At 42.1% G+C, this 26,894-nt stretch overlaps 2 protein-coding genes across 3 annotated transcripts in view; one reads left to right on the forward strand and one right to left on the reverse strand.

Annotated features, from left to right (window-relative positions):
* Positions 1 to 1,271: 1,271 nt before the first annotated feature.
* On the reverse strand, positions 1,272 to 9,732 carry srprb (SRP receptor subunit beta). Its single transcript, XM_056264610.1, has 7 exons — positions 9,551 to 9,732; positions 7,511 to 7,605; positions 6,033 to 6,110; positions 5,859 to 5,941; positions 5,380 to 5,516; positions 3,413 to 3,467; positions 1,272 to 1,522 (listed from the first exon to the last, which is right to left on the reverse strand). Exons 1-7 carry the CDS (start codon positions 9,690 to 9,692, stop codon positions 1,309 to 1,311), a joined length of 804 nt encoding a protein of 267 aa, XP_056120585.1. The 5' UTR covers positions 9,693 to 9,732; the 3' UTR covers positions 1,272 to 1,308.
* Positions 9,733 to 10,507: 775 nt separating this feature from the next.
* Positions 10,508 to 26,894, forward strand: part of cux1b (cut-like homeobox 1b) — a 28,491-nt gene continuing 12,104 nt past the window's right edge. The window contains exons 1-11 of one of the 2 annotated variants that reach the window (XM_056264681.1): positions 10,508 to 10,661; positions 12,262 to 12,372; positions 12,872 to 12,919; positions 13,004 to 13,082; positions 13,192 to 13,329; positions 16,678 to 16,801; positions 17,181 to 17,257; positions 19,636 to 19,702; positions 20,261 to 20,309; positions 21,216 to 21,308; positions 24,486 to 24,677. In XM_056264681.1, the coding sequence (XP_056120656.1) occupies positions 10,593 to 10,661; positions 12,262 to 12,372; positions 12,872 to 12,919; positions 13,004 to 13,082; positions 13,192 to 13,329; positions 16,678 to 16,801; positions 17,181 to 17,257; positions 19,636 to 19,702; positions 20,261 to 20,309; positions 21,216 to 21,308; positions 24,486 to 24,677 (1,047 nt within the window). In that variant the 5' untranslated portion in view covers positions 10,508 to 10,592. The remainder of the gene's footprint in view (positions 10,662 to 12,261; positions 12,373 to 12,871; positions 12,920 to 13,003; positions 13,083 to 13,191; positions 13,330 to 16,677; positions 16,802 to 17,180; positions 17,258 to 19,635; positions 19,703 to 20,260; positions 20,310 to 21,215; positions 21,309 to 24,485; positions 24,678 to 26,894) is intronic. The other variant, XM_056264682.1, reaches the window with a different exon arrangement.

The following is a 26,894-nucleotide window of genomic DNA, read 5'->3' on the forward strand; positions in this document are numbered from 1 at the left end:
CACCTATGTAATTGTGTGGGACAATGTCAGGTTCCACCATGCAGAGGTAGTTCAAGCATGGTTTCAGGCCCATCCCCGATTCATGACCCTCTACCTGCCTCCATACTCTCCTTTCCTCAACCCTATTGAGGAATTTCTTTCAGCATGGAGGTGGAAGGTCTATGATCGCCGACCCCTGGAGCGTGCCACCCTCCTTCAGGCCATGGATGAAGCATGTGATGACATCAGTGTAGACCAATGTCAAGCATGGATTCGTCACGCCAAAAGGTTTTTCCCAAGGTGCATGAACAATGATAACATTCATTGTGATGTGGACGAGAATCTATGGCCAAATGCTCAAGACAGGCTTGATCCAAATTACGTAATGTGTGCACTAAATGTTATGTTTTGTTCTCATTTCGTTACATTTCATTATAGAAAGTATACCTATGTTACAATTATATCTGAAAAATAAAAACTAATTTGCTCAAATGATTGTAGAGGAGGTCTTCATTGATCCTTCACTTGATATACACATAGGATGGATATTTTGGAAATGACAGATTATGTAAATGTTTGGTAATGTAAGTGTATTGCCTAATGTGAAAACTGTGTAATCTGTCTTTTATAGTACTGTAGCATATTAATTTTAGCACTTCTAAGGCCGATTTGAAACATGTATCTTGCATTGTTTGCTGTTGGATGAACTGATTGTTAAAAGTACTAAACTGAAAGAAGATCATACTGTTGTGTTTCGGTGATTAAACCAAATGTTCTCATTACATATTACAAAATCTTGTGTTTGAAACAATGATTATGTGGACTGAAAACATGTGCAACTGACTAAAAGCATGACATCAGGTTTTGAAAGAATGACTAGCTGCGTTACAAGTGTGATCAGTTTGGATTTTTGTACTAAGAGTTTTGAAAATGTACACCTTACTTGTGAAAATAGTACCAAAGCGAATAAAAAAAAAACTGTAAACAGAAGCCTTCGGAGAAGCAGCATGAAAACAAGTAGGCATAAGCCATCTTTAATAGCATTCACTTGCCTCTAGCAGAACAAAATACAATAGATCTGAAAAAAGGAGATGAATCTGGACCGGCCCCCGGTTCTAGAAGAGCCCTGGAGTGAAAACTCAACACACTAGGGCAAGGAAAAGCATATGGACGAGGCAGTGTTTGCATTCACACACACTGACTCTGCCCGATCACACGATGTGCTGCATCAGTTTACACATGATGTACGCCGCTGGGTTAGCACAGCAATAACAGACACAATCCAGATCTGACAGCAAGTTCATGATTCAGAGGAGGAGTTGGAGATGTTCAGAGTCTGGCCAGGCTCTTCTCCAGCGCGTCGATGCCAGCGGTGTCTCCGTCTTCCCCTTTGCTCCCGCGAGCGCTGCACTCGATGAACTCCACGCGGCCCGGCAGCTGAGAGAACTCGAAGTCCTTGCCTCTCTTGCCCAGATACACCGATCCCCCGACCGCCCCGTCCTGAGAGGAGAGCGCCGCGGACCGCGTCAGCCTCAGTGTGTTCCTGTGGAGAATCAGGCCGTGAACAACAACACCCTCAACACACACTCCAACAGACTAAAGCTGGCCAGTTCATGTAAGTTTTCTTCCACCAGCAGTGTTGGGCAAAGTTGCTTTTAAAATTAATGCATTACAATATTGCATTACTCCCTAAAAAAGAAACTAATTGCATTACTTAGTTGTTTTTTATGGAAAGTAATGCGTTACGTTACTTTTGCGCTACTTTTCCTCATCTAAGGTGGACTTGCTTTACTAACAAAAAAGTAAAAAAAATTGGCAAATGTGAAGGTCCTTTCACACCAAAAATAAGTCTCAGGCTGAAGGAGATGCGAATTCATACAAAATTTGTGTGTTCCCGCAGAATAACAACTCTGTTCCACAAAGATTTTGCAAACCCTGTTATTAAACATCCCACTTCGATCGAGAGCGAGAGAAATCAGTGGCGTGCCGTACTAACCAGAATCATCAGCATAACATGCCATTTAGCTGAACAGAACTTAGCCTTTCGCAGGACGTCCGGTTAACTCTTTGAGCCTCCAATGCTAATATCTTGGGTGAAGTGGAGTTGCTTGCTAAGTGTGACCCAGTAATGAATGAGCACTTGTGAAGAATTCAGAGACATGACATAACACGCCGTCGTCACTACTTGAGCAAGGACATTCAGAAGGAACTAATTGAACGGATCATACGGATGCTAAATATTAAGCCGTGATCATGGACGGTACGCCTGATGTTTCTCACGTTGAACACATGTCAGTTATACTGCGTAGTGTGGCTTGCGAGACATCTGATGTTTTAATAACAGAACACTTAACTGGATTTCTCCCAGTCGAGCCCAAGACAGGCGAACACTTCCCTACACCATCTGGAGATGCTGGGCTTAGACATTAATGATTGTAGAGGGCAAAGCTTCGACAACGGAAGGAATATGAAAGGCAAACAACGGAGTTCAAAAACGAATACTTGATTTGAACACAAAAGCACTTTTCATGCCATCTACCGTGTGACGTCACCTGCTCGGAAGCCCCTCCCACGATTGTTGATTGACAGCAACGTTTCAACACAGACCCACCCTCGCTCGTGAGAGCTGTCAATCATAGTCTGCGCGGACCGGCGCGGTCATTGTTGATATGCTGGAGCACTGTCTATGAGCAGAATGGCGTCTAAGCGATTGTGGTGTTCTGTTCTTGGGTGTAATAACGAACACAGTCATTTTAATGTTCCTAAATCCGAACCGCTGAAGACGCAGTGGCTGAGTTTGTTTTCGAAGGGAATATTCCCCACGAGCAACGTCAATGCTTTCATGTTTGCGCGAATCATTTCTCACCAGACTGCTTTATAAACGAGGATCAGTATAAAGCTGGATTTGCTAAGAAGCTGCTCATGAATAAAGGATCGATCGGTACCAGCTATTCGTGTTCCTGCTGAACCTCTAGAACAACTGAAGTGAGTGTAACGTTTTATTAAACTTTATATTAATATTTATATCTTTGCAAATCGCTTCACGATGAAGGTTTACACTCAGGGTACATTACTGCATGTTTTCTATGTACCACGTTCTCAATATAATTCATAATCCCACGTCTATAATGAACAACGTGTTATGGTTATTGTGTTATTGAGTTACAAACGGTGTACACAGAACAGAGAGGCGGAGTCAGCAAAGCTCATGATCATTTAAAGTCATATGCACTGAAACGGCGTGCTGAAAACAGAGCTGTTTTTGACCAGGTAAAATAAGTGTTTTCTTACAATACTAATGAGAATTTGTAATTAAAGTATATTACAAACTTTTAATTTAGACCCTAAAGAATCATATTAGCTTGTACAAAAATGGCATTATATGACCCCTTTAAGACTATCATAAGAGAGCCAGAAATAAGTAGATACTCACAACTCCTTCTCCAACTGCTGCTGGATTAATTTGGCTGATTTTGCCATAGAGATATCTGGAGATAAAAGAAAGAAAACAATCAAGCACTCCAGACTTCTGAAATCCATTCATACATTTTTGAAAACCCAAATGCATTTTAATGGATCACTATGCAAATATTTATTTGCATAGTGTGAGAAATCTAACTTTCAAGTTTATGAACAGGCTGGACCGATCCATGAATGAGCTTATTGTTCAGATAGTAGATCCAAGTCGTAGCTCTGTGAGGTACATGTCAAAAACATGGGATCACTGGTATTTGTGCCTTCATTAGCTCTATTCTTCTGTTGTTGCTGTATATAATGTGTATATATGAATGTGTGATGTTTTTATTGATCTGTGTTCAGTATTGTCTTCTGTGGGCCTTGAGCCTGTAATAATAAATAATAATAATTTATCAAAGAAATGTTTTTTCTTAAACCGTAAGTGGTGTGCAGCGATCATATTCACTATCTGAAGACATGAAAGCAAGCCTAGTGCACTACACACACATTCCCACTCGCACGTCTTCATACGTGTCTTTATAAAAGCAGAGCTAGCGATGTTCAGTGTTTTCTCTGTGGTGCAGAGGCGTTTATTAATTATACACGGCACATTAAAGCATCTGGGATGGGATGCTCTTTAGGATGCTATGGAAGGAAAATAATGCCAATGTTTTTTAAACTAAAAAGTTTGTTGAATTGCACAACTTGAAAAAATTAGCCGTGCTTGCATTTTACAATGCAACATCAACCTCTAGTGAAAGTCCAGCTTGTAATGTTGTTTATGTGTCTATGTGGTGTTTTTAATAAATTGTAAGTTCATAAGTCGACAGCATTGCAGAGTATTTTCTGCTTAAAACTGCAGTGAACCAAAGACAGTCTCAAAAACACGGTTTGAAATCGCTGGTGTTTCTGTATTTTAATGAGCCGAAACTTAAAGCTGCCGTCGGCAACATTTTTTTTATCATATTCAGTGAAATCGACACTATAATCTGACAGAACAACATAAATAAAGTGGTTTTAGAAAAAACCCTGAGCTTCTAACTCCACCTGGAGCATGTTATTTGTTTTGCAAAAATCCACAGCTCCCGGTTCATCATGTCCAATCAGCGTAGGGGGGTGTGAGATCTAACTGTCAATCACAGATCGGGCTCACGCCACCCCTCGCGCACGTTACAATCACATGCACACGCCTGACGTTCGCGGAAGTTCGCGCAGTAACGAAGAGTGATGGCGGAAAATCAAGTACGCTCATTTAGAGTATAAATGACGTTAGCAATTGCAATCTATCGGTACATTAGCCAGGACAGCATACCTCCAAATACTCCATGGTGTTGATGGATGCTGATGAGACGGGCGCGTTCCAGGGCTCTCAAGTTTTGAAGACAGGTAAGAGTGACACCCAGCCGACGGGGGGTTGGATACATTTTTGTCATTGGTTGTTGCGTTAAATCTTACCCAGATACAATAGTGCTATTTTCTGATTGGCTATTGTGTAGCTCGACGAACAACACCAGAGGAAACACGCTTGATTCATGCCGGTTCCACAGTGAGAGCGGCGCTGCGGCATATTAAATATATTTCAAATAGTTTTTCAGCGTGAGAAAAACAATGTGTGGCGGGAGAGCGTGACAAAAGACCGAAATGAGTGACTGTCACGCTCAATGCGTGACACTTGAGAGTCCTGGCGTTCACTGAAAATCTGGTGCACACGCACTGACGAGCATGAACTGGGTGGGAGGGTATCCGTTGATAGTGGGGGAGGGGCATGAGAGTTGTAAACATTCAACATTTTCCTAAATCCACTCAATCTGCCAGACTTGCCGACTGGAGCTTTAACATGGTCGCATATTTAAGCTGTGGCTACATTTCACACACATTTTCATTATACACACACAACAGGCATTATTCTCCTTCCACATAATGCTGGCTGACTTCAGCAGAGACCTTGTTTGTTGCAGGCCACCAGGAGAGCGGGGGTGTTCTTGGCCACGGTGCCGTCAGTGAGGATGGAGTAGAGGAACTCGGCCACGTCTCTGACGTCCTTCTGGAAGACGCTGCTGTCCACCACAAACACCACGGCTCTAAAACATCCCACAAAGAGCCTTCAGACACACACACACACCGATGAACAACCAGTCACGCCAATCGAGAGATGGACTAAAGTAAAGACTACTCAGTAACCCTAAAGGCACCGGGGTGGCAGTGCCGCCGGCTTGTTTATATATAAATATAGCTGCGAGCAGCGATGAAGGGCAAAGCCGGCGGCACCGCCAGTGACCGGATGAGCCTGTGTTTCTGTTCTCAGCGGCTGTTATCTGGGAATCCCTCACCGCTGGACGGCGCTATTGACCAATCAGAATCAAGCATTCCACAGAGCCGTGTAATAACAGGCCATAATGCTCATCTTCATCTTCATCACTCACCGAGCCACGGCCTTGTACTTCTCCACTATCTGAACTCTTAAACTTTCATGACCAGGGACATCTATGAGAGTCCAACTGCTGCCCTGCAACATCAAACACACTGTTAAACTAGTCTCATCTCAGCTGTATGACATCACACGCGTGTACAGTCGTATATATGAGATCGTAACTTACGCGGTCGCTCTTGCTCTTGTATGTGGCGCTGCTCTCTGTGATGGACGTCTGAGTTCTTGCAAACTTCCCTAGTAACAACTGGAGAAACACAGCGAATCATGTCCAAGTGTGTGTGTGTGTGTGTGTGTGTGTGTGTGTGTGTTGTGGATACATGATGTTTTGTCCAAGTGTGTGTGTGTGTGTGTGTGTGTATGTGTATTGTGGATGGATGATGTTTTGTCCAAGTGTGTGTGTGTGTGTGTGTGTGTGTGTGTATGTGTATTGTGGATGGATGATGTTTTGTCCAAGTGTGTGTGTGTGTGTTGTGGATGCATGATGTTTTGTCCAAGTGTGTGTGTGTGTGTGTGTGTGTAGTGTGGATGCATGATGTTTTGTCCAAGTGTGTGTGTGTGTGTGTGTGTGTGTATGTGTATTGTGGATGGATGATGTTTTGTCCAAGTGTGTGTGTGTGTGTTGTGGATGCATGATGTTTTGTCCAAGTGTGTGTGTGTGTGTAGTGTGGATGCATGATGTTTTGTCCAAGTGTGTGTGTGTGTGTGTGTGTGTGTGTTGTGGATGCATGATGTTTTGTCCAAGTGTGTGTGTGTTGTGGATGAATGATGTTTTGTCCAAGTGTGTGTGTGTGTGTGTTGTGGATGGATGCATGATGTTTTGTCCAAGTGTGTGTGTGTGTGTGTGTTGTGGATGGATGCATGTTTTGTCCAAGTGTGTGTGTGTGTGTGTTGTGGATGGATGATGTTTTGTCCAAGTGTGTGTGTGTGTGTTGTGAATGGATGCATGATGTTTTGTCCAAGTGTGTGTGTGTGTTGTGGATGGATGCATGTTTTGTCCAAGTGTGTGTGTGTATTGTGGATGGATGATGTTTTGTCCAAGTGTGTGTGTGTGTTGTGGATGGATGATGTTTTGTCCAAGTGTGTGTGTGTATTGTGGATGCATGATGTTTTGTCCAAGTGTGTGTGTGTATTGTGGATGCATGATGTTTTGTCCAAGTGTGTGTGTGTGTGTGTGTGTGTTGTGGATGCATGATGTTTTGTCCAAGTGTGTGTGTGTTGTGGATGCATGATGTTTTGTCCAAGTGTGTGTGTGTGTTGTGGATGCATGATGTTTTGTCCAAGTGTGTGTGTGTTGTGGATGCATGATGTTTTGTCCAAGTGTGTGTGTGTATTGTGGATGCATGATGTTTTGTCCAAGTGTGTGTGTGTGTGTTGTGGATGCATGATGTTTTGTCCAAGTGTGTGTGTGTTGTGGATGCATGATGTTTTGTCCAAGTGTGTGTGTGTTGTGGATGCATGATGTTTTGTCCAAGTGTGTGTGTGTGTGTGTATTGTGGATGCATGATGTTTTGTCCAAGTGTGTGTGTGTGTTGTGGATGCATGATGTTTTGTCCAAGTGTGTGTGTGTGTTGTGAATGGATGCATAATGTATTGTCCAAGTGTGTGTGTTGTGTATGGACGCATGATGTATTGAGTGTTACTCACTCGAGTGAACAGGAGAGTTTTCCCAGAGTCACACAGTCCCAGGAGCAGCACGGCGTTCCTCGCTTTACTGGAGCCCCAAAACTTCCCAAAGAAGACTGAAAGAGGAGCACACATGAGCTCAGATCAGTCAGCGCCGGTGGCCTATACATGTTTCACACTACATGCTGGACATCACTACTGTACGGAAGCCTGTCTCCGCCACAGAATAAAACATTTAAAAAGATAATTGAGACGGTTTATCTCACAATTACAAGTTTACATCACGCAATTCTGACTTTATTTCTCTGAATTGCGAGATATAGTCAGAATTGCGAGATAAAAAGTCATACTTGCATGTATAGTCAGTGTTGTGTAACGCGTTACAGTAACATAACTACTTTTTCGGGTAAACAGTAGTGTAACGCCACTACTGAAAATTTGTTAGCGAAACGTAGTTCCTTTTTCAATTCGGCGCAAAGTTACTTTCCCATGGGCAGATTTGACCGCGACTCTGCCTTCTCAGCTGCTTGCGGGCGCTATAGTCTCCAGCTCCACGCGGCAGGCTACGCACAGCGGCTGTAGCAGAGCCATCAAGGCAAGCGAGAAGCAGCCAGCGCTAACTTTTGAGGGATGGAGGAGGCATTCCCACTCCTTCAAACCCCTGAAGCTAAGGGGAGGGATGTGAGTGGAAGGGGTACACTGGGTCCTGGCGAGAGACTTTTGTCCACTGCCGTTCACTCAACTGCCAACCTCACCAAGCATTTGAAAGGAAAACATGCTAACATGAAGCTTGTTACTCAAGATCCCCGGGGAAATGATGATATGTCGAGTCCAACCCCAAATAACCAGCTAAAACTTCATTTTCACCACCAGGAGGAAGCAAAACAAGAGATTCGTTCATCGTCGATGAAATATTGCCCATCAATACTGTCGAATCTCCCACTTTCAGAAAAATACTTAGCAAAACACCTATGACAGGAGACAGGCGGCCATGGTCAGATCGGAGGACTTCCACGAATGTTATCTAAAAATGGAGATTGAATTAAAGAAAACGTTCGAGAGTTTGCAGTATGCGTCAACCACTGCGGATATATGGAGTAGCCATAACAGAAGCTTTCTGGGAATCACTGTGCACTGGATCAATCCACACAACTCGACTCGTGAGAAAGCTGCCATCGCATGCAGAAGAATAAAGGGCAGGCGTACATATGATGTTATAGGCTCTGCAATGGAACAGATTCACGCAGCGTTTGGCCTTTCACATTGGATCACCGTTACAGACAACAGGTCGAATTTTCGACTTTCTTAGACTGTCTTATAACTGTGTTATAAAGTCACAGTTGCGAGATATAAACATGCAATTCTGAGAAAAAAGTCAGAATTGTGAGTTTATTTCTCGCAATTGCGACTTTATATCACGCAATTCTGAATTACAGAAAGAAAAGTCAGAATTGCGAGATGTAAACTCGCAATTGTGAGATAAAAAGTAACAATTATCTGTTTTATTCTTTGGCAGAAACAAGCTTCCATACTATTTTCATGTTCATTGTTAGTAATCAAATAGCATCATCAGCTCAGCCCCGCCCACTGACAGCATCATCAGCTCAGCCCCGCCCACTGACAGCATCATCATCAGCTCAGCCCCGCCCACTGACAGCATCATCAGCTCAGCCCCGCCCACTGACAGCATCATCAGCTCAGCCCCGCCCACTGACAGCATCTTCATCAACACTAAAGATAGCATCTCCTTCCACAGGATCCTCATGTTGGCAAATCAAGCGTTTTGTTGTGTTTTCATGAACACTTAAATCTTAAAACACTTAAATCACCTGTTCTGGTGTCTCATGTAATCCCACACTGACTGAAGATGATCAAACCATCTGTTCTCTTAACACTCCACATTCATACAAAATCTCACTGGTTAAAGGTTATTTGGCCTGTCCTAAATCCAATAGATTTGTGAAACATGATCTAATGTGCTTGTGCAAAAAGACACAAGGGTGTTAAAGTAGTAATAATGAATATATTAATAAAGTTTGACTTGGCTCTCCTGCTTCTTACCGACAGTGAGGATGACGAGCGCTAAAGCCACACATATCCCGATGAGGAACACCACCTCTTCTTTCTGGATCTCCTTGATGAAAGCCTCCAGAAGCGGCTCCTCGGAGAAATCCTCTAGATCGGGATGCATCTTCTCGTCCATGATGTTTGCGCACACATGTGAAGCGAACAGAAGACAGCGGAAGTGAAGGACACGTGTCCTAAACGCTTCTACTATGGTGACGGCTTTTCTCATGAATATTAATAGGTATACGCTAAACGAAAAAAAGACACTTTGCAAGTTTCTAAGATTCTGCGTAAGAAAATGTATTCTTCTGAACTGGTTATTGGATAAAGCCCCTTCAATGTTATACTTTGTGCATTTATACATTATTTTTTCAGTCTTTTTATACATTCACAGGAGGTCCACATGCGATCCAGTCTCGATATGGTTTAAATATGTCCTCTATTCTTACTAGAGGGCTTGTTTAATAAGGTTTAAATATGTAAGGTATATTCAAGTGTTAATATGGAAGGCATATTGTTTGTACAATCATTTAATTTTCTTCTTTCTTTCACCTTTCAGATTGATTTATTGTATTTTAGGTTATGTTTGTAATGTTTTAAAATGAATAAATAGTTTAAAACAAATAAAATAATATAATAATAAGCATACGCTGCCGTGATTGGCCAATCTGCCCGGATTGTCTAATTAATATTAATGAGCTGATCCTTTGCCATAGTAGCATTCGTTCACCAGCTGTTGGAGTAGCGTGAAATGTGTCGTACAAATTTGTCAATTACAAAATAGATAAACCTAGTTGTGTTATTTTAATTGAATGTCTATTAGTATTGAGCTGTCGTTGTTATTATTACCGTTATTACTTAGGTCGAATATTGTTGGCTCGCGCCAGTGTGTCAAGACATTTGTTACTTTTCTCAGCGTTGAGCAGGATGAGCCAATCACAGTTGTTTGAGCCGCCGCGCGCGTCCCGCAGAAACAGCCGTGCTGCGCGTGCGCGTGCCGCGTGTCATCGTGTTGTGATGTGGTGAAGACGCCAAGATGGCGGCCAGCAGCGCAGCATCATCGATGTGTCAGTTCTGGAAGGGCTTCGACTTGCAGCAGCTGCAGGTCAGTGGGTCTCGATCCCTGTGACATGTTCATCTTCATGTGTGATCGGCTGCTGATCTGTCATCGATCACCAGTCATCGATCAGCGGCTGGGATGTAAACAACACCCTCAAAAGTAGTACTCACTTATAGAAACATGAACAGATATCAGCGGTCCTTTAATGCTGGACTTATTTGTCTTAACAGTGTGACTCATTTGGTCTAAAGATGCTGTCTGTGCTGTTGTCACATCTCAGTGTTTTACCAGGCCAGATTAATAACCAGTTCTTCTGAGCAAAAGTCAGTCTATCATCACAGTTTTGTCAGAGACTCACACACGGAACTATAATTTAGTCATATTTAAATGCAGTTTCACTCCTAAAACTTTTGCAGTATGTCAACTTAGAATGATCAAAAATAAAACTTTTATTCAAATTGTGATTGGATTATATGGTATGAAGATCATAGGTCTGTTGTATGTTTTGAAGCTGCAGTGTTGGCAGTACGCAACATTACAAGTAACGTAAGTTATGTTATCAGATTACTTTTCCAAGTATCTAGTAAAGTAACGCATTACTTTTAAATTTACAACAAAAATCAAGTAACAGAGGTTATTTAGTTTCCCTATGTGTTGTGGCTGACAGCTCTTCTGTGCCCATATTGAGAGATAGGCTATCTTGAGATATTGACCGTCTGAATGATAGTTATTGTAGTTCTAGAATAAATGTGATGAGGCATTTACTTATCTCACTTGTGCAAAACAGATTCAGTATCAATACAAATAAAAACAGTGAAAAGCAAATTCTGAAACTTACGCAAACCTGCAATAATTAGCCTAAATATTAGAGCTGCATGATTCTGGATAAACTGAGAATCATGATTTTTTGTTTGTTTGTTTCATATAGAGATCGCGATTCTCCCACGATGTTAACAGACAACCAAACAAAATAACATGTCATTTACTGGAGGTTCTGACTAATTTTAATTGCTGCAGATTATTTAAAATGTTTAATGAATTATTTAAGAAAAAATCGGTTTGAATGAATGGTTCGATTACTCGCTCATAAATACTTCACTTGTTTCGTTTGAACGAATCTCTAGAATGAATGATTCAATGACAAGCACATTTGTAACGGTCTCTTGTCTCCACCTACTGGTGTAACAATGTCATCAATACACTCAATATTTAACGCGCTAAGTTACTTTCAAAAGATGATTTACTCTATTTTGATCACTGCCCGTTTCTATCCGGACTGTAAACTTAATCCCAGTACTTCTGTGTGATTTCTGTCAAAGGCTTTATACATTATATACGTAATATAATGTGTATTTCCATAACAGGTTTGGTCTTAAATTTCATTCAAAGTGGCATTAAAAAGGTCTTAAATTTACCTTGTTTATATCTGTAGACACCCTGCTATTTGCACTATGTAATGTTGCGTGTTGAAGAAACGCCATCTCATTCCAGTACATGTTATATAGAGGAATGACAATAAACATGGACTTGACTTGACATCAATAATAGAGCCAGCATAGAGACGTGTGTTTAATAGTCAGTGGGTGTGAGAGTGTGTTCTCAGCGGCTGTGATGTAAGCGTGTGTGTGTGTTTGCTGTGTTTCAGCGAGAGCTGGACGGCAGCGCCACACTCCTGGCCAGCCGGCAGGACGACAGCGAGCAGTCCAGGAAGAGGCTCATCGAGCAGAGCCGCGAGTTCAAGAAGAGCACGTCAGAGGTGTGTGTGTGACGCAGCCGAGAGACCAGATTACAGGATCATTCCCACGGTTCTATGAATATGGAAATGAGCCCCGCCTCCACTCACTCCCTCAGCTCAGAGATCCACTGGTTGGCGATCACACGTTGATCTGATTGGTTACAAGGTTGTTTGTGACGTCAGAAACACCAGCGATTTCAAACCGTGTGTTTGAGACTGTCTTTGGTTCACTGCAGTTTTAAGCAGAAAATACTCAGCAATGCTTTCGACTTATGAACTTACACATGGTGTGTCTTAAAGCACATTAAAAACACCACATAGACACATAAACAACATTAAAAGCTGGACTTTCACCACAGAGCACGTCTAGTTACTGCAGCAGTTCAACTAGCGCTCATTCTCTGTGAATGCAGTGGGCAATAGAGGTCAGCAGAGGGATTGAGGTCACACACACACACACATATACCAAAGTGTTTGGTACTGAAGCTTCTTCTTCTTGTGTGTGTGTGTGTGTGTGTAGGATCTGAGGAAGCAGGTGTCTCCGCTGCTGAAGAGCTTCCAGGCCGAGGTGAGTGCCGTCACGTCACGAGTGTGTGTGTGTGTGCGACGCTGTCGGTGTGTGTTAGACGCGCGTGTTCTCTGTCTCCTCTAGATCGATGCGTTGAGTAAGAGGAGTAAAGAGTCGGAGACGGCCTTTCTGAACGTCTACAAACGGCTGATCGATGTGCCGGGTACGTCTCATCAAAACACCACAATCACAGATATTCCCCTTCATAGGCCGTAATAATACAGATGTGGATATGTTAATGTGTGTGTGTGTGTGTGTGTGTGTGTGTGTAGACCCGGTGCCGGTGTTGGAGCTGTCTCAGCAGCTGCATCTGAAGGTTCAGAGGATGCATGACATCGACACGGAGAACCAGAAGCTGCGTGAGACGCTCGAGGAGTACAACAAAGAGTTCGCTGAGGTCAAGAACCAGGGTGAGACACACACACACACCCCTGGAGACGCACACACACACACAGACACACACACACCCCTGGAGACACACACACACACACACACACACACACACACTGGGCTGTGTATCGCCGTCAGGCCTGATTCTGCACTCATCACAGTACACACACCCCTGGAGACGCACACACACACGCACACACACACACACCCCTGGAGACGCACACACACACACACACACACCCCTGGAGACGCACACACACACACACACACACACACACACACACACTGGGCTGTGTATCGCCGTCAGGCCTGATTCTGCACTCATCACAGTACACACACCCCTGGAGACGCACACACACACACACACACACACCCCTGGAGACGCACACACACACACACACACACCCCTGGAGACGCACACACACACACACACACACACACACACTGGGCTGTGTATCGCCGTCAGGCCTGATTCTGCACTCATCACAGTGTACACACACCCCTGGAGACGCACACACACACACACACCCCTGGAGACGCACACACACACACACACCCCTGGAGACGCACACACACACACACACACACTGGGCTGTGTATCGCCGTCAGGCCTGATTCTGCACTCATCACAGTACACACACATTAATGGAGACACACACACACACACACACACATTAATGGAGGGACACTTCACCCACTAATGAATATCATTTACTCACTCTCGTGTTGTTCCAAACCTGTGTGAGTTTCTGAACACAAAGGAAGATATTCTGAATTAAGTGTTGAAGTATTTTTTTAATGCTATGGAAGTCAATGGGGTCCATCAGCTGTTTGATTTCCGACACTCTTCAAAGTATCTTCCTTTGTGTTCAGAGACTCACACACGTTTGGAACAACATGAGAGTGAGTGAATGATTTATTTAACTGTCCCTTGATTTCTGTCTAACGAGTGCTTCCCTAAATGATCAAAGGGCACATGTCATGTTCATCTAGAGTAACTATAGTAGTGTTCATCCTTCATATCTCCGAAGAGTGTATACATCTTTGATCAGATTAATAAAACACAGATATGCTGTAGCGATTCTTCCTGAAAGCAGGCGAGCTCCATGATCCGTCACGGGAACGCCGGGAAGACACAAACACACAAACTCGGCTGCTTCCCCGGAAAAACTAACTAATCCATTTAGATTTTATGGTGACTTTAAAGGGGTCATATAATGCCATTTTTGTACAAGCTAATATGATTCATTAGGGTCTAAATTAAAAGTTTGTAATATACTTTAATTAAAAATTCTCATTAGTATTGTAAGAAAACACTTATTTTACCTGGTCAAAAACAGCTCTGTTTTCAGCACGCCGTTTCAGTGCATATGACTTTAAATGATAATGAGTTTTGCTGACTCCGCCCCTCTGTTCTGTGCGTACACCGTTTGTAACACAATAACACAATAACCATAACACGTTGTTCATTATAAACGGGGGATTATGAATTATATTGAGAACGTCATACATAGAAAACATGCCATAATGTACCCTGAGTGTAAACCTAAGACGCATTCATTGTGAAGCATGCAGCTAGCGATTTGCAAAGATTAATATATTAATATAAAGTTTAATAAAACGTTACACTCACTTCAGTTCTTCTGGAGATTCAGCAGGAACACGAATATCTGGTACCGATCCTTTATTCAGGAGCAGCTTCTTAGCAAATCCAGCTTTATACTGACCCTCGTTTATAAAGCAGTCTGCTGAGAAATGATTCGCGCAAACATGAGAGCATTGACGTTGCTCGTGGGGAATATTCCCTTCGAAAACAAACTCAGCCACTGCGTCTTCAGCGGTTCGGATTTAGGAACATTAAAATGACTGTGTTCGTTATTACACCCAAGAACAGAACACCACAATCGCTTAGACGCCATTCTGCTCATAGACAGTGCTCCAGCATATCAACAATGACCGCGCCGGTCCGCGCAGACTATGATTGACAGCTGGCTCACGAGCGAGGGCGGGTCTGTGTTGAAACGCTGCTGTCAATCAACAATCGTGGGAGGGGCTTCCGAGCGTGTGACGTCACACGGTCGAACGGCTCGATTTAAAGGAGAACTCCGGCGCAAAATGAACCTTTGGTCTAATTACACATTGTTACCTAGTCAACCGTTATCTGAGATTTGTTTTCATGATTATCGAATGTAAATAGTTTTATCTCTAAAAACAGTTTAGCCTATAAAGCTAGTATAACGCTAGTATATTGGGCATAGTGTAATGACAAATAAAAATCGCTTGTTAATACCACTAACAAGGCTGAAAATAGCCCCACACTAACACGGTAGCATAATGAGGGTCCCTACCTTCAAACCGAAGCATTGAGAACTTTGTCAGTGTCCAGACAGTTTAATAAGAAGATATTTTATACATACAGTCAACTTCGCGTATACAGGTAGAAGCCATCTTTGAAAAACAGTCTCTACCAGTCGATCTACGAACGCCGATCCAAGTGCGCTGGTGAGATGTGAACGAGCTATAAGTTGTGATAAGGTGAGCGCGAACAGCAGGCTTGGATCGGCGTTCGTAGATCGACTGGTAGAGACTGTTTTTCAAAGATGGCTTCTGCCTGTATACGCGAAGTTGACTGTATGTTTAAAATATCTTCTTATTAAACTGTCTGTACACTTACCAAGTTCTCAATGCTTCGGTTTGAAGGTAGGGACCCTCATTATGCTACCGTGTTAGTGTGGGGCTATTTTCAGCCTTGTTAGTGGTATTAACAAGCGATTTTTATTTGTCATTACACTATGCCCAATATACTAGCGTTATACTAGCTTTATAGGCTAAACTGTTTTTAGAGATAAAACTATTTACATTCGATAATCATGAAAACAAATCTCAGATAACGGTTGACTAGGTAACAATGTGTAATTAGACCAAAGGTTCATTTTGCGCCGGAGTTCTCCTTTAAGGCAGGGGAAAACATATAAGGAGATTAAAACAAAACCACTGGATGGATTTTTATCATTATATGATGGTTGTGTACAGGCACTGCCAACACACATTTCAGTACAATCAACTTGTAAAAGTGCATGTACCATTATATGACCCCTTTAAGAATGAAAATGAGTAAAGGAAACATTTACTAAACAAATTAAGCCAAGTAATATTATTCATATTCCTTTGGTTTCTTTTCCCAATAAAAAAATAATAAGTGAAAATGCAATGAAAATACCGGTATTTTTTTGCAGTCTATGTATCGAACTCATTCTAGAAAAAAACATGTTTGAGTGTGTGTGTCACAGCTTCACAGTGATGTGTGTGTCCTGAGAGCTTGTACAGTGTGGTTGATATGTGCCGTGTGTGTGTGTGTGTGTGTGTAGAGGTCACCATTAAGACCCTGAAGGAGAAGATCAGGGAATATGAGCAGAGCGTGAGGAACCAGGCGGAGAGTCTGGCCCTGGAGAAACAGCAGCAGATCCATAAAGACTACGCCGAGAAGGAGAGGTCAGTTCCCGTCGCACGTGTGTGTGTGTGTGTGTGTGTGTGTGTGTGTGTGTGAGAGCCGGTCTGTACATCACTTGACTTTACTGTCATCAGAGCAGGAAAACACTCCAACAACACACATTTCATGCAGAAGAATGATCTGGTATTTCTCCTCTGCCACTCTGTGTGTGTGTGTGTGTGTGTGTCAGTTTGTGTGTGTGTCAGTTTGTGTGTGTGTCAGTTTGTGCGAGTTGTCATTATTGAAATGTTTAACTCCAGTCCTCATCAACTGTCCTGCTCTAGTAACCCTGAAGACTGCCATTGTCCCGTTCAGCTGTGTGTTAGATATTATTAGTTCTGTGTTCATGAGTTTGGATCCTGTCATGTCTGTGTCCAACAGGAAGTTCCAGGAGTCACATGAGTCTCTGCTGTGTAAACTACAGGAAACTGAACTCAAAGCTCAGAGCCTGCAGACAGGTGTGTGTGTGTGTGTGTCTGAGTGTGTGTGTCTGAGTGTGTGTCTATGGCGTTATTATCCTGTCAGATGTCGAGAGCGCATTATTGTAGCGCGAAAGTACATTAATATTATGCGCGAGCGTGAATCTCTCTGCTCGCGCGCGGAATATGATGTGCCCAGCGCAAATCTCTCTGCTCGCGCGCGGGAACTGGGCACGCGCTCTCAGATACACTTCTCTTGTAAGAGTTCTCTCTCTGGGCTGATTGGGCTCGCTGCCTTGCTCAGAGAATATGCCTGCACTTAAAACGTGTTCAGTGCAATCGCGAATTGCTCCTCTTCCCCAGCTAACAATTTTAGGTTATAAGAACGTTTTCATAACGTTCCCATTAAGTTATAAAAACGTTATTTCTGAATGTTCTAGGGAATTTCAAAAAGTCCAGTTTTTTAGACGTTGTATTAACGTTATTTCTTGGTTATAAGAACGTTCAATTCTCCCTTTATATAAACGTTGTATTAACGTTCTTGTTTGGTTATAAGAACGTTATTCAAACGTTCAATTCTCCCATTATATAAACCTTCTCTTAATGTTTTTCTAAGATAATGAAAAACGTTTCATTCAATAAAAAAAAAAACATTAAGAAATGTTTTAATAATTATTAAAACCTTTCTTAATGTTTTTTATATAACAAGGTAGCCTATATAATAGGCCTAGGCTATATGAAGAACCTAAAATTAAAAAAAAAAAGACCCATGAATCATGTCTACAATATGTGTAATGTAGTCCACTGAAGTCGAGTTGAATTGAACCGAAGTAGGCCTATAGTTTATTCCAGTAAACCGATTTGGGTTGAAGTGACCATATGAAATTAACATGAACATAAACTTGGACTAAACATAGAATCACCAACAATGGTTGCCTACAGGGAACAAAGCTAGACAAGAGACAATGGGAACACAAGGACAAGGATTATGACCAAAAACAACCAATGACATCCACAAGTTAAAGTTAATTTAATTTATATAGCTCATTTATACAACAATTTCCAAGTTTATGTTCATGTTAATTTCATATGGTCACTTCAACCCAAATCGGTTTATTGGAATAAACTATAGGCCTACTTGGGTTCAATTCAACTCGACTTCAGTGGACTACATTACACATATTATAGACATGATTCATGGGTCTTTTTTAAAATTTTTATCTTAATTTTAAAATCTGAAAGTTCTTGTTTTAGGTTCTTCATATAGGCCTATTATAGGCTACCTTGTTATGAATGAAACGTTTTTCATTATCTTCGAAAAACATTAAGAGAACGTTTATATAATGGGAGAATTGAACGTTTGAATAACTTCTTATAACCAAGCAAGAACGTTAATACAACGTTTATATAAAGGGAGAATTGAACGTTCTAACGTTATTATAACCAGGAAATAACATTAATACTGTTTACATAATGGGAGAATTGAACGGTCTTATAACCAAGAAATAACGTTAATACAACGTCTAAAAAACTGGACTTTTTGAAATTCCCTAGAACATTCAGAAATAACGTTTTTATAACTTAATGGGAACGTTATGAAAACGTTCTTAGAACCTAAAATTGTTAGCTGGGGAAGAGGAGCAATTCGCGATTGCACTGAACACGTTTTAAGTGCAGGCATATTCTCTGAGCAAGGCAGCGAGCCCAATCAGCCCAGAGAGAGAATTCTTACAAGAGAAGTGTATCTGAGAGCGCGCGCCCAGTTCCCGCGCGCGAGCAGAGAGATTCGCGCTGGGCATATCATATTCCGCGCGCGAGCAGAGAGATTCACGCTCGCGCACATCATATTCCGCGCGCGAGCAGAGAGATTCACGCTCGCGCATAATATTAATGTTCTTTCGCGCTACAATAATGCGCTCTCGACATTGGACAGGATAATAACGCCATATGTGTCTGAGTGTGTGTGTGTGTCTGAGTGTGTGTGTGTGTGTGTCTGAGTGTGAGTGTGTCTGAGTGTGTGTGTCTGAGTGTGTGTGTGTCTGTGTGTCTGTCAGTGTGTGTGTCTGTCTGTGTGTGTGTGTGTGTGTGTGTGTGTGTGTGTGTGTCTGTCAGTGTGTGTGTGTGTGTGTGAGTCTGAGTCTGTCAGTGTGTGTGTCTGTCAGTGTGTGTGTGTGTGTGTGACTGTGTCTGAGTCTGTCAGTGTGTGTGTGTGTGTCTGTCAGTGTGTGTGTGTGACTGTGTCTGAGTCTGTCAGTGTGTGTGTGTGTGTGTGTGTGTCTGTCAGTGTGTGTGTGTGTGTGTGTGTGTCTGTCAGTGTGTGTGTGTATGTGACTGTGAGTTGTGTGTGTGTGAGCGTGCTGGAGATATGAAATCCTCTGCATTATTATATAGCTCATCATGATGTTGTGTGTCTGCAGCTCTTGAACGCACTCAGACGGAGCTTTTTTACCTGAAGACTAAATATGACGAAGAGTCGACTGCAAAGTAAGTGTGTGTTTGTGTGTTAAACTACTTCATGCGCGGATCATCATTCATATTCATGTATTCATCAAGCGAAGTACTACAAGTACAACACTGAAGTTTAGGGCCAGTAGCTTTTGAAAGAAATCAATACCTTTATTCATCAAGGACGCATTCAATTGAAAGAGAGTGACGGTAAATATTTATATAAACATTATTTATAATGTAAATAAATGCTGTTCTTTTGAGAGTTCTGTAAAGTAAAATAGATCAGGGTTTACTCACAAACATTCACAGCACGACTATTTTCATAGTCCACAATCTAGAGTGATCTGTTATCAGAGGACCCTGTCTAAGTTATGCATTTCAGAAATGAACATATACAAGATCACAGTTAGCGAAAAATGTATTAATTTAAACAATTTAAGGCAGAAACAATGAGCTCACTGAAGTAATGAAAACATGTTTGTTAAACATTAGACCATTGTCCATATATTACATATATCAGCTGTTTCAGAGTGTGTGCTGCATTACAGCACATCTGTACGTGTGTGTGTCATGATGGATGTGTGTGTTTCTCAGGGCTGATGAGATTGACATGGTGATGACGGATGTGGAGCGAGCCAATCAGGTGCAGTCATGCGTGTGTTACAGTGCAGATCCTCTAATGCCCGGCTCACACACACTACAGCAGTTTTAGGCCCATTAAACACAGATTTCCATTTTGTTTACATCCGCTTTTCCTCTTCCGATCTGCACGATCATCTTAAGATCATTGTGTAGTGTGTGATGCGCCGCGGTTTTCAAATCTTGTAGTGTGTGCATGTTTAATATCTGAGGGAAGAAAATCTGCAAAGATTCTCCTTAAAGGACAACTCCGGCGCAAAATGAACCTTTGGTCTAATAATAACACATTGGTCGACCGTTCTCTGGGATTTGTTTTCATGATAATCGAATGTAAAGAGTTTTATCTCTAAAAACTGTTTAGCGTATAACGCCAGTAGGGCATAGAATAAGTAAAAATAAATCGCTAGTTAACACCACTGTAGCGTAATGAGGGTCCCTACATGCAAACCGAAGCATTGAGAACTGTGTAAGTGTACAGACCATTTAATAAGAAGATACTTTATAAAGACAGTCCACTTCACGTATACAGGCGGTAGCCATCTTGGAGAGCAGTCTCGACCAGTCGAACCGCGAACGCCGTGCTGAGTGAGCTGAACTGTGACTTGGATTCTCACTTGAAGCCCTTCTTCCCTTATAGTTAGTCACCCATATATTTTAATAAACAGATATAATTCATGCATTTCCATGTAATTAGATTTCACAAACGTAATTCCGATCGACCAGCTCACTTGGCACGGCGTTCGTGGTTCGACTGGTGGAGACTGTCTTCTTTATAAAGTATCTTCTTATTAAACTGTCTGTACACGGTACCAATGTGTTATTAGACCAAAGGTTCATTTTGCGCCGTTAAGTGTGAGCCAGGCTGAGAGTCTGGTGGAGTGGTTAACTGGTGTGATGGTGTTTCCTGCAGAGAGCAGATGCTGCTGAGAGAGAGGCTGAAGCTCTGAGAGAGCAGATCAGATCCACACAAGCGCCGACCCGCACGGACAACACGCCGTACACGGTACCAGCTCACCATATAACACTCATGCATACTCCACATGCTGTCTTCACATCCACTGTTACCACATGACCAGATAAACACCGCCATCAACATAAAAGCATAGTTCTGAGTCAAACAAACCTTCCTCCTGTTGGTTATAGGGCTGCAACAAACGATTATTTTGATAATCGATTAATCTAACGATTATTAGAACGACTAATCGACTAATCGTCGATTATTTCGCAGACTAATCAGTAAGTTTGGAACGATTATTCAGCTTTTCCAATTAGTTAAAACATTGAGTTATACATATTCTAACTATAATATAAAAAAAGAAAATCACTTCAGCTTTTGAAATAGTTGTTTTAATGAACTTTGAGCCAACTAAACAGGTCATTCTCTTTAAGTTTTCAGATTTCGGTCCAACTCAAATCACACACAAATGCTCTCTAAGCATTGTTTAATAGGCCCACTGCTTTTCTTAGAACTGAAACAGAAAAAGGGACATTTACTTCAGGACACAAAGAATGGTAAAATATTAATCTGCAAACAATTATTATAATTATAAAATTACAATCTTTTTTTACATGACAATTGAGCTGACAGAGACGTTCTCATTCACCTTTTAATTTATAGTATGATAGTAACTGCCATGATATTCTTCCTATCTCATAGGAAGGATATAACATCTCGTTTTGTAAGTCTTCATGATTATTGAACAAAATACAGGCAAGTGATAAGACTATAATAATACCTAATATACTAATAGTGTTAAAATAATAAAAACAGCCCTGACTCCTAAGCTCGATCAAGCTTTATTCTATGCAAAATAAGTCATCACATTACTGTAATTATATTACTATTGATAATATTATTACTATTATTAGTAGTATTGCATTCTCTAATAAAGAGAGATTTACCGCTGGTTAGTAAGCTCCAGCGGGAGAACACTCACTTCTCACCGGCTCCTCTTTTGCCGGGATGTTTCCTCTTGCACTCCAACATGCATGTTGTGCTCCCGTGAAAATTGCACACGACAGCATTCTTGATTTGAAGTTTTGTGAAACTTTCCCAAACCTAAACCTTGCTAGTTCGGATTCGTTTGCACTGTCATAATTCGCGCTGTTTTCTCTTCTACCGCAATAGCATTTGTAAGGGCTGCACTACACTAGCGCTACAGCGCCGTAGCGGTCAAATCACAGGATTGCAGGCCCTTACATTAGGTCACGTGAGATTCAATTCAATTCAATTCAATTCAAATTTATTTGTATAGCGCTTTTCACAATACATATTGTTTCAAAGCAGCTTTACAGAAAGTGCATTTCAGAAATGTACATAGAAGAATATAGTTAGTTAATCAACATGTATTAATTTAGGGCATAACATATCGCCGGCGTTGAGTCGTCTCTTCACAGGCGTCGAGTCGTCTCTTCACAGGCGTCGAGTCGTCTCATCGCAGGTGTTGGAGCATCTGAAGTCTCCGTGAGAGGCTGGATACAAACTGGAGCTGACGAACGCTATTTACCTCGGGACTAGCGATCAAACGACTACTCGACAACAAAGATATTTGTCGACAAATTTTTATTGTCGTTGCAGCCCTAGTTGGTTATTTCAGCCTGAAAGCCGCTTTGTGTTCTCCAAACTCCCGTGTAAAGGTCCTCGCACACTGAGTCCGAAATGTTCGTATCCGTCATTCGGTGGCTCTGGATTGTCAAAGCTCCTCCTAAAATGTTTATAGCTATTCTTGAGGAAAATAACATTGTTACGACACCATACTTTCAGATGCCATTGAAATGTCACATTTCCTGATAACATTTTTGATACAGGAGTAAAAACTCGCACTCGTCTAACTAATACAAGTAAAAGGATCTCAAGCTTATTGAAGACAGTCAGTCATAAACTAAGAAATAATAGTGAATAAAGTGAACACCCTACATATTCCTCACTGTATAAATTAAACACACATTGATTCTTATTAAAGTTATTCAGTCAACAGAAGTGAGTAATTTTCTCTGTTTGATTAACATGACACACAGCAGCCGGAATAAAAGGCTACTGTCACTTTAAGAGCGAATGCACTGATCTAATACACTGTTACACATCTGATGTCTTTCCCATCTGTTTACATTCACCTGTGACATAACTGACTGCGTTTGAGTGAATGCTCTTTAAGACGGGTATTTTAAAATATTCTTGTGCATATTTCTTGTAAGCTTAGGCCATCTCAAAATGCCCAGCGGTATGGTAGAACAGTTTTAGATTCATTTTTTTTTACGTCCATTGCTATAGTTATCACTGTGAATCAGACTCAATTGTGCATTTTAATACGATTGTCAGGCCAGAAAGTTTGCAATGTGTAGTTAACAGCATGAAAAGTGTGCACTATTATACACCTCATTTTTCAGAGGAAGCACATGCGCGTAATTTTGTAATTTACGCACCATTTGTAATTTTAATGTGTCTGGCTTCCGCTGTCATTCGCTTCCAGTTATTTTTAGCTGTACAAAAAAGCTCTTTATTCTGCTTGATATTGCAAACTGTAATGTCTTACTATATTATTTTAATGTAGTGTCTTAATTATAAACACGCTGGTTTGTAGTCTCGCACATTCACAGAAAACTCCTTACTTCCGCTTGAAAAATAAGGTGGATAAAGCGAGCAAAGATCGCTGCTATTATAATCACTGAAGCGGTCAATCACAACGCAAGATACAAGCAAAAAAGTTATAATCAATGAAGCTGTGCTATGAATCTTTTATTGACAGTGTGTTTATACTTTGAGTTCTGCATACTCGCAAATCCTTTCATTATAACCCTCAAACTGGAATCTGACTAGCAAACACATCTGATTGGCCACTGCGTTCATGCGCTCAAGAGATATGCCTGAATGGCTACAAAGCTCAACACTGCGGACACATGTTGCAAATATAAACATTTGATGCTCTTCACAGTGCGCTTACACTGCAGGACAGCAGGTATCTTCACAGTAAATGATCAAATACAAAGATTCATTTTGGCAGCTGCCAAATTATTTTCAATGCAGGAAAAACCCTGTTGTTGACTTAGAAATGCTAATGTCAGTGTTGTTCAGCGTTCACCTCATTCACCGCAGCACATTCACAGGAAACCTCTGAACCCACTGTGTGTGTGTGTGTGTGTGTGTGTTCATACGATGCTCAGTATTGTGGTGTGTGTTCAGCAGGACGAGTGTGCGGAGCTGGTGCCGCGCTCCAGTGTGGAGGCGGAGCTCAGTGCGAAGGAGCGTGAGATGCTGCAGCTGGTGGAGGATGTTCAGAGACTGCAGGCCAGCCTGTCCTCGCTCAGAGAGAGATCCGACACACACTCCAGCCGACTGCAGCAGCAGCTCCAGGACAAGACCACCGCGCTCCAGGTGCGCAACACACACTCATGTGCACTGCTGGGTTACAGGGACGGTTCACCCAAAAATTGTAATAAATGTACTCACCCCCATGTGTTTCCAAACCTGTATGAGTTTCTTTCTTCTGTTGAACAAAAAAGAAGATATTTTGAAGAATGTCAGTTAGGGCTGTCACGATGTTAGATTTTTCACACCACGGTTATTGTGGCCAAAATAATTCACGATATCAATATATCGCGATATCTATAGAAACCTTGGGGGAAAAAATGTCAAATCAGTCAAATTAATTTTTACTTTATTTAATTTTTCTTTTTTTGCATTTTTACTTCTTGCGTTCTTATATTTGAATGCACATTTTTGTGAAGTAAGACAAGCATGTGAAGTATATCGGGTTTCAAACTGGAGCGAAACACTGTCTGAATGTTTCCTGAAGAACTGAAAAGCTCTTAAACCTATTGTTGCGCCGGTGCAAGTCATGCAGATTTGAACAAAACAAATCAAGTGCAAACACAAAAATACAAAAATAAGACGAGTAAAGAAAACGGGGTACTTAATAATCACCCTTTATTTAAACATATGAAAACAAAAACCCGCTGTTAACAGGTTAATGTCACATTTCCCATTCCATGACTAGTAAAATAATCGCAATTTACTCTGTAAAATAGCGTAATCCGCAGTGTGATGGACACGGAGATGGGTAAAAAGGTTGGTGGCTACAGATTCTGCAGATTGGGCTTAATTGGGCATCCGTTTACTGAATGATTTGAGAATCTCACCTGAAAATCCGAGCCATTGCTGGGCATCGCGGACAGACGCCGAATGGTGCAGGTGGTGTGTGTAAACTCCTAGAAAATAATGTGTTCGAATTTTAAAGAATTCTCTGCGCTTCTCGTCCGGTGTGCGACCCCCTTTAAAGTGCGGTTTTCTTTGAAGCCGAAGAACTCCCATACCAGAGTGGCTGCGCGGGCGCGCACTGCGTCTTCTTCTCATTTGATAGATGTCAGCGGGTGCAATACTGCCACCTCAACTGTCGCTGGAGTATACGTGTCATGTTATCATAAAAGTCCTACTCATTATAAACATCGTGGTTATCGCCAATACCGGTATATTGCCACACTCTAAATTAACACGATGTCGATATTTCAAGCTTTGAATATCACGATTATAGTCAATACCGGTATATTGCGACACCCCTAATGTCAGTAACCAAACAGTTGATGGGGCACCATTGACTTCCATAGTAGGAATACTGTGAAAAAATACTATGGAAGTCAACTGTGCCTGTGAGACATCGGGTCTTCTTCGCAGACCTGCTGTCCGGCGAAACTGGTAAACTCTCCCCAGCAGGGAGTAGCGGAGGCTCTGCAAGGTCCTCTTGAGTGCCAGACCGCCCTTCTCCACTGTGGAGTACCGGGTTTCTCTTGGCAGCAACTTCCTGCTCAGGAACGCAATGGGCCTCCCTTCACCCGCATCTACCTGGGCCGGGACTGCTCCCATTCCCACAGCAGAGGCATCGACCTGAACGATGAACTCCTTTGTGAAATCTGGACTTTTGAGGACTGGGCTCCTTCAGTGTGTTGAAGGCTGCTTCACACTCCTCAGTCCAGATAATCAGCTTCTTGGTGTTCAGGGACTGCGGTGGAAGAGAAGTTGGGGTCAAAGCGTCGATACCACCCCACCGGTCCCAAGAAGGATCGGACCTCCTTCTTTGTCTTCGGTCTTGGGCTGCGCCGAACAGCTTCTACCTTGTCCAAATGCTCTCCATTTCCCAGGTGGTAACCGAGGTAGTTTAGCATTTAGCCACGTTCAAAGACAGGCCAGCCTCTTGGATCTTGCCTAGGGTCTTTTTGAGGTGTAGAAGATGGTCCTCCCAGGTCACACCGTTGCGTGTGTCCCATGCAGCCCGAACGGTAGGACTGTAAACTGATATAGCCCCAGCGTGGTCCAGAATGCAGTATAGGGTCTGGATGCCCCCTTCAGGGGTACTTGCCAATACCCTTTCCATAAGTCCAAGGTTGTAATGTACCTGGCTTGGCCGATCCTCTCCGGAAGATCGTCAATGCGTGGCATTGGATATGCATCAAATCTTGACTGAGCATTCAGCTTTATGAAGTCAACGCAGAAGCGTAAGGTGTCGTCTTTCTTCGGGATGATAACAATTGGGCTGCTCCACTCACTTTTGAAGGGTTCAGTACCTCCCAACTCCAGCACCGTCTCGATCTCCGCCTT

The sequence above is a fragment of the Rhinichthys klamathensis genome, unplaced genomic scaffold, assembly GCF_029890125.1.
Source record: "Rhinichthys klamathensis goyatoka isolate OS25496 unplaced genomic scaffold, OSU_Roscu_1.1 h1tg000223l_1, whole genome shotgun sequence".
NCBI lineage: Eukaryota > Metazoa > Chordata > Actinopteri > Cypriniformes > Leuciscidae > Rhinichthys > Rhinichthys klamathensis.

Bases quoted from the DNA above. Each gene is read 5' to 3' on its own strand.
- srprb (XM_056264610.1), bottom strand. From the start codon at position 9,692: ATGGACGAGAAGATGCATCCCGATCTAGAGGATTTCTCCGAGGAGCCG. The intron at 7,606-9,550 runs GTAAGAAGCAGG...CTCCTCTTTCAG, and splicing joins GCTCGTCATCCTCACTGTCG to TCTTCTTTGGGAAGTTTTGG. The intron at 6,111-7,510 runs GTGAGTAACACT...GTGTTTCTCCAG, and splicing joins AAACTCTCCTGTTCACTCGA to TTGTTACTAGGGAAGTTTGC.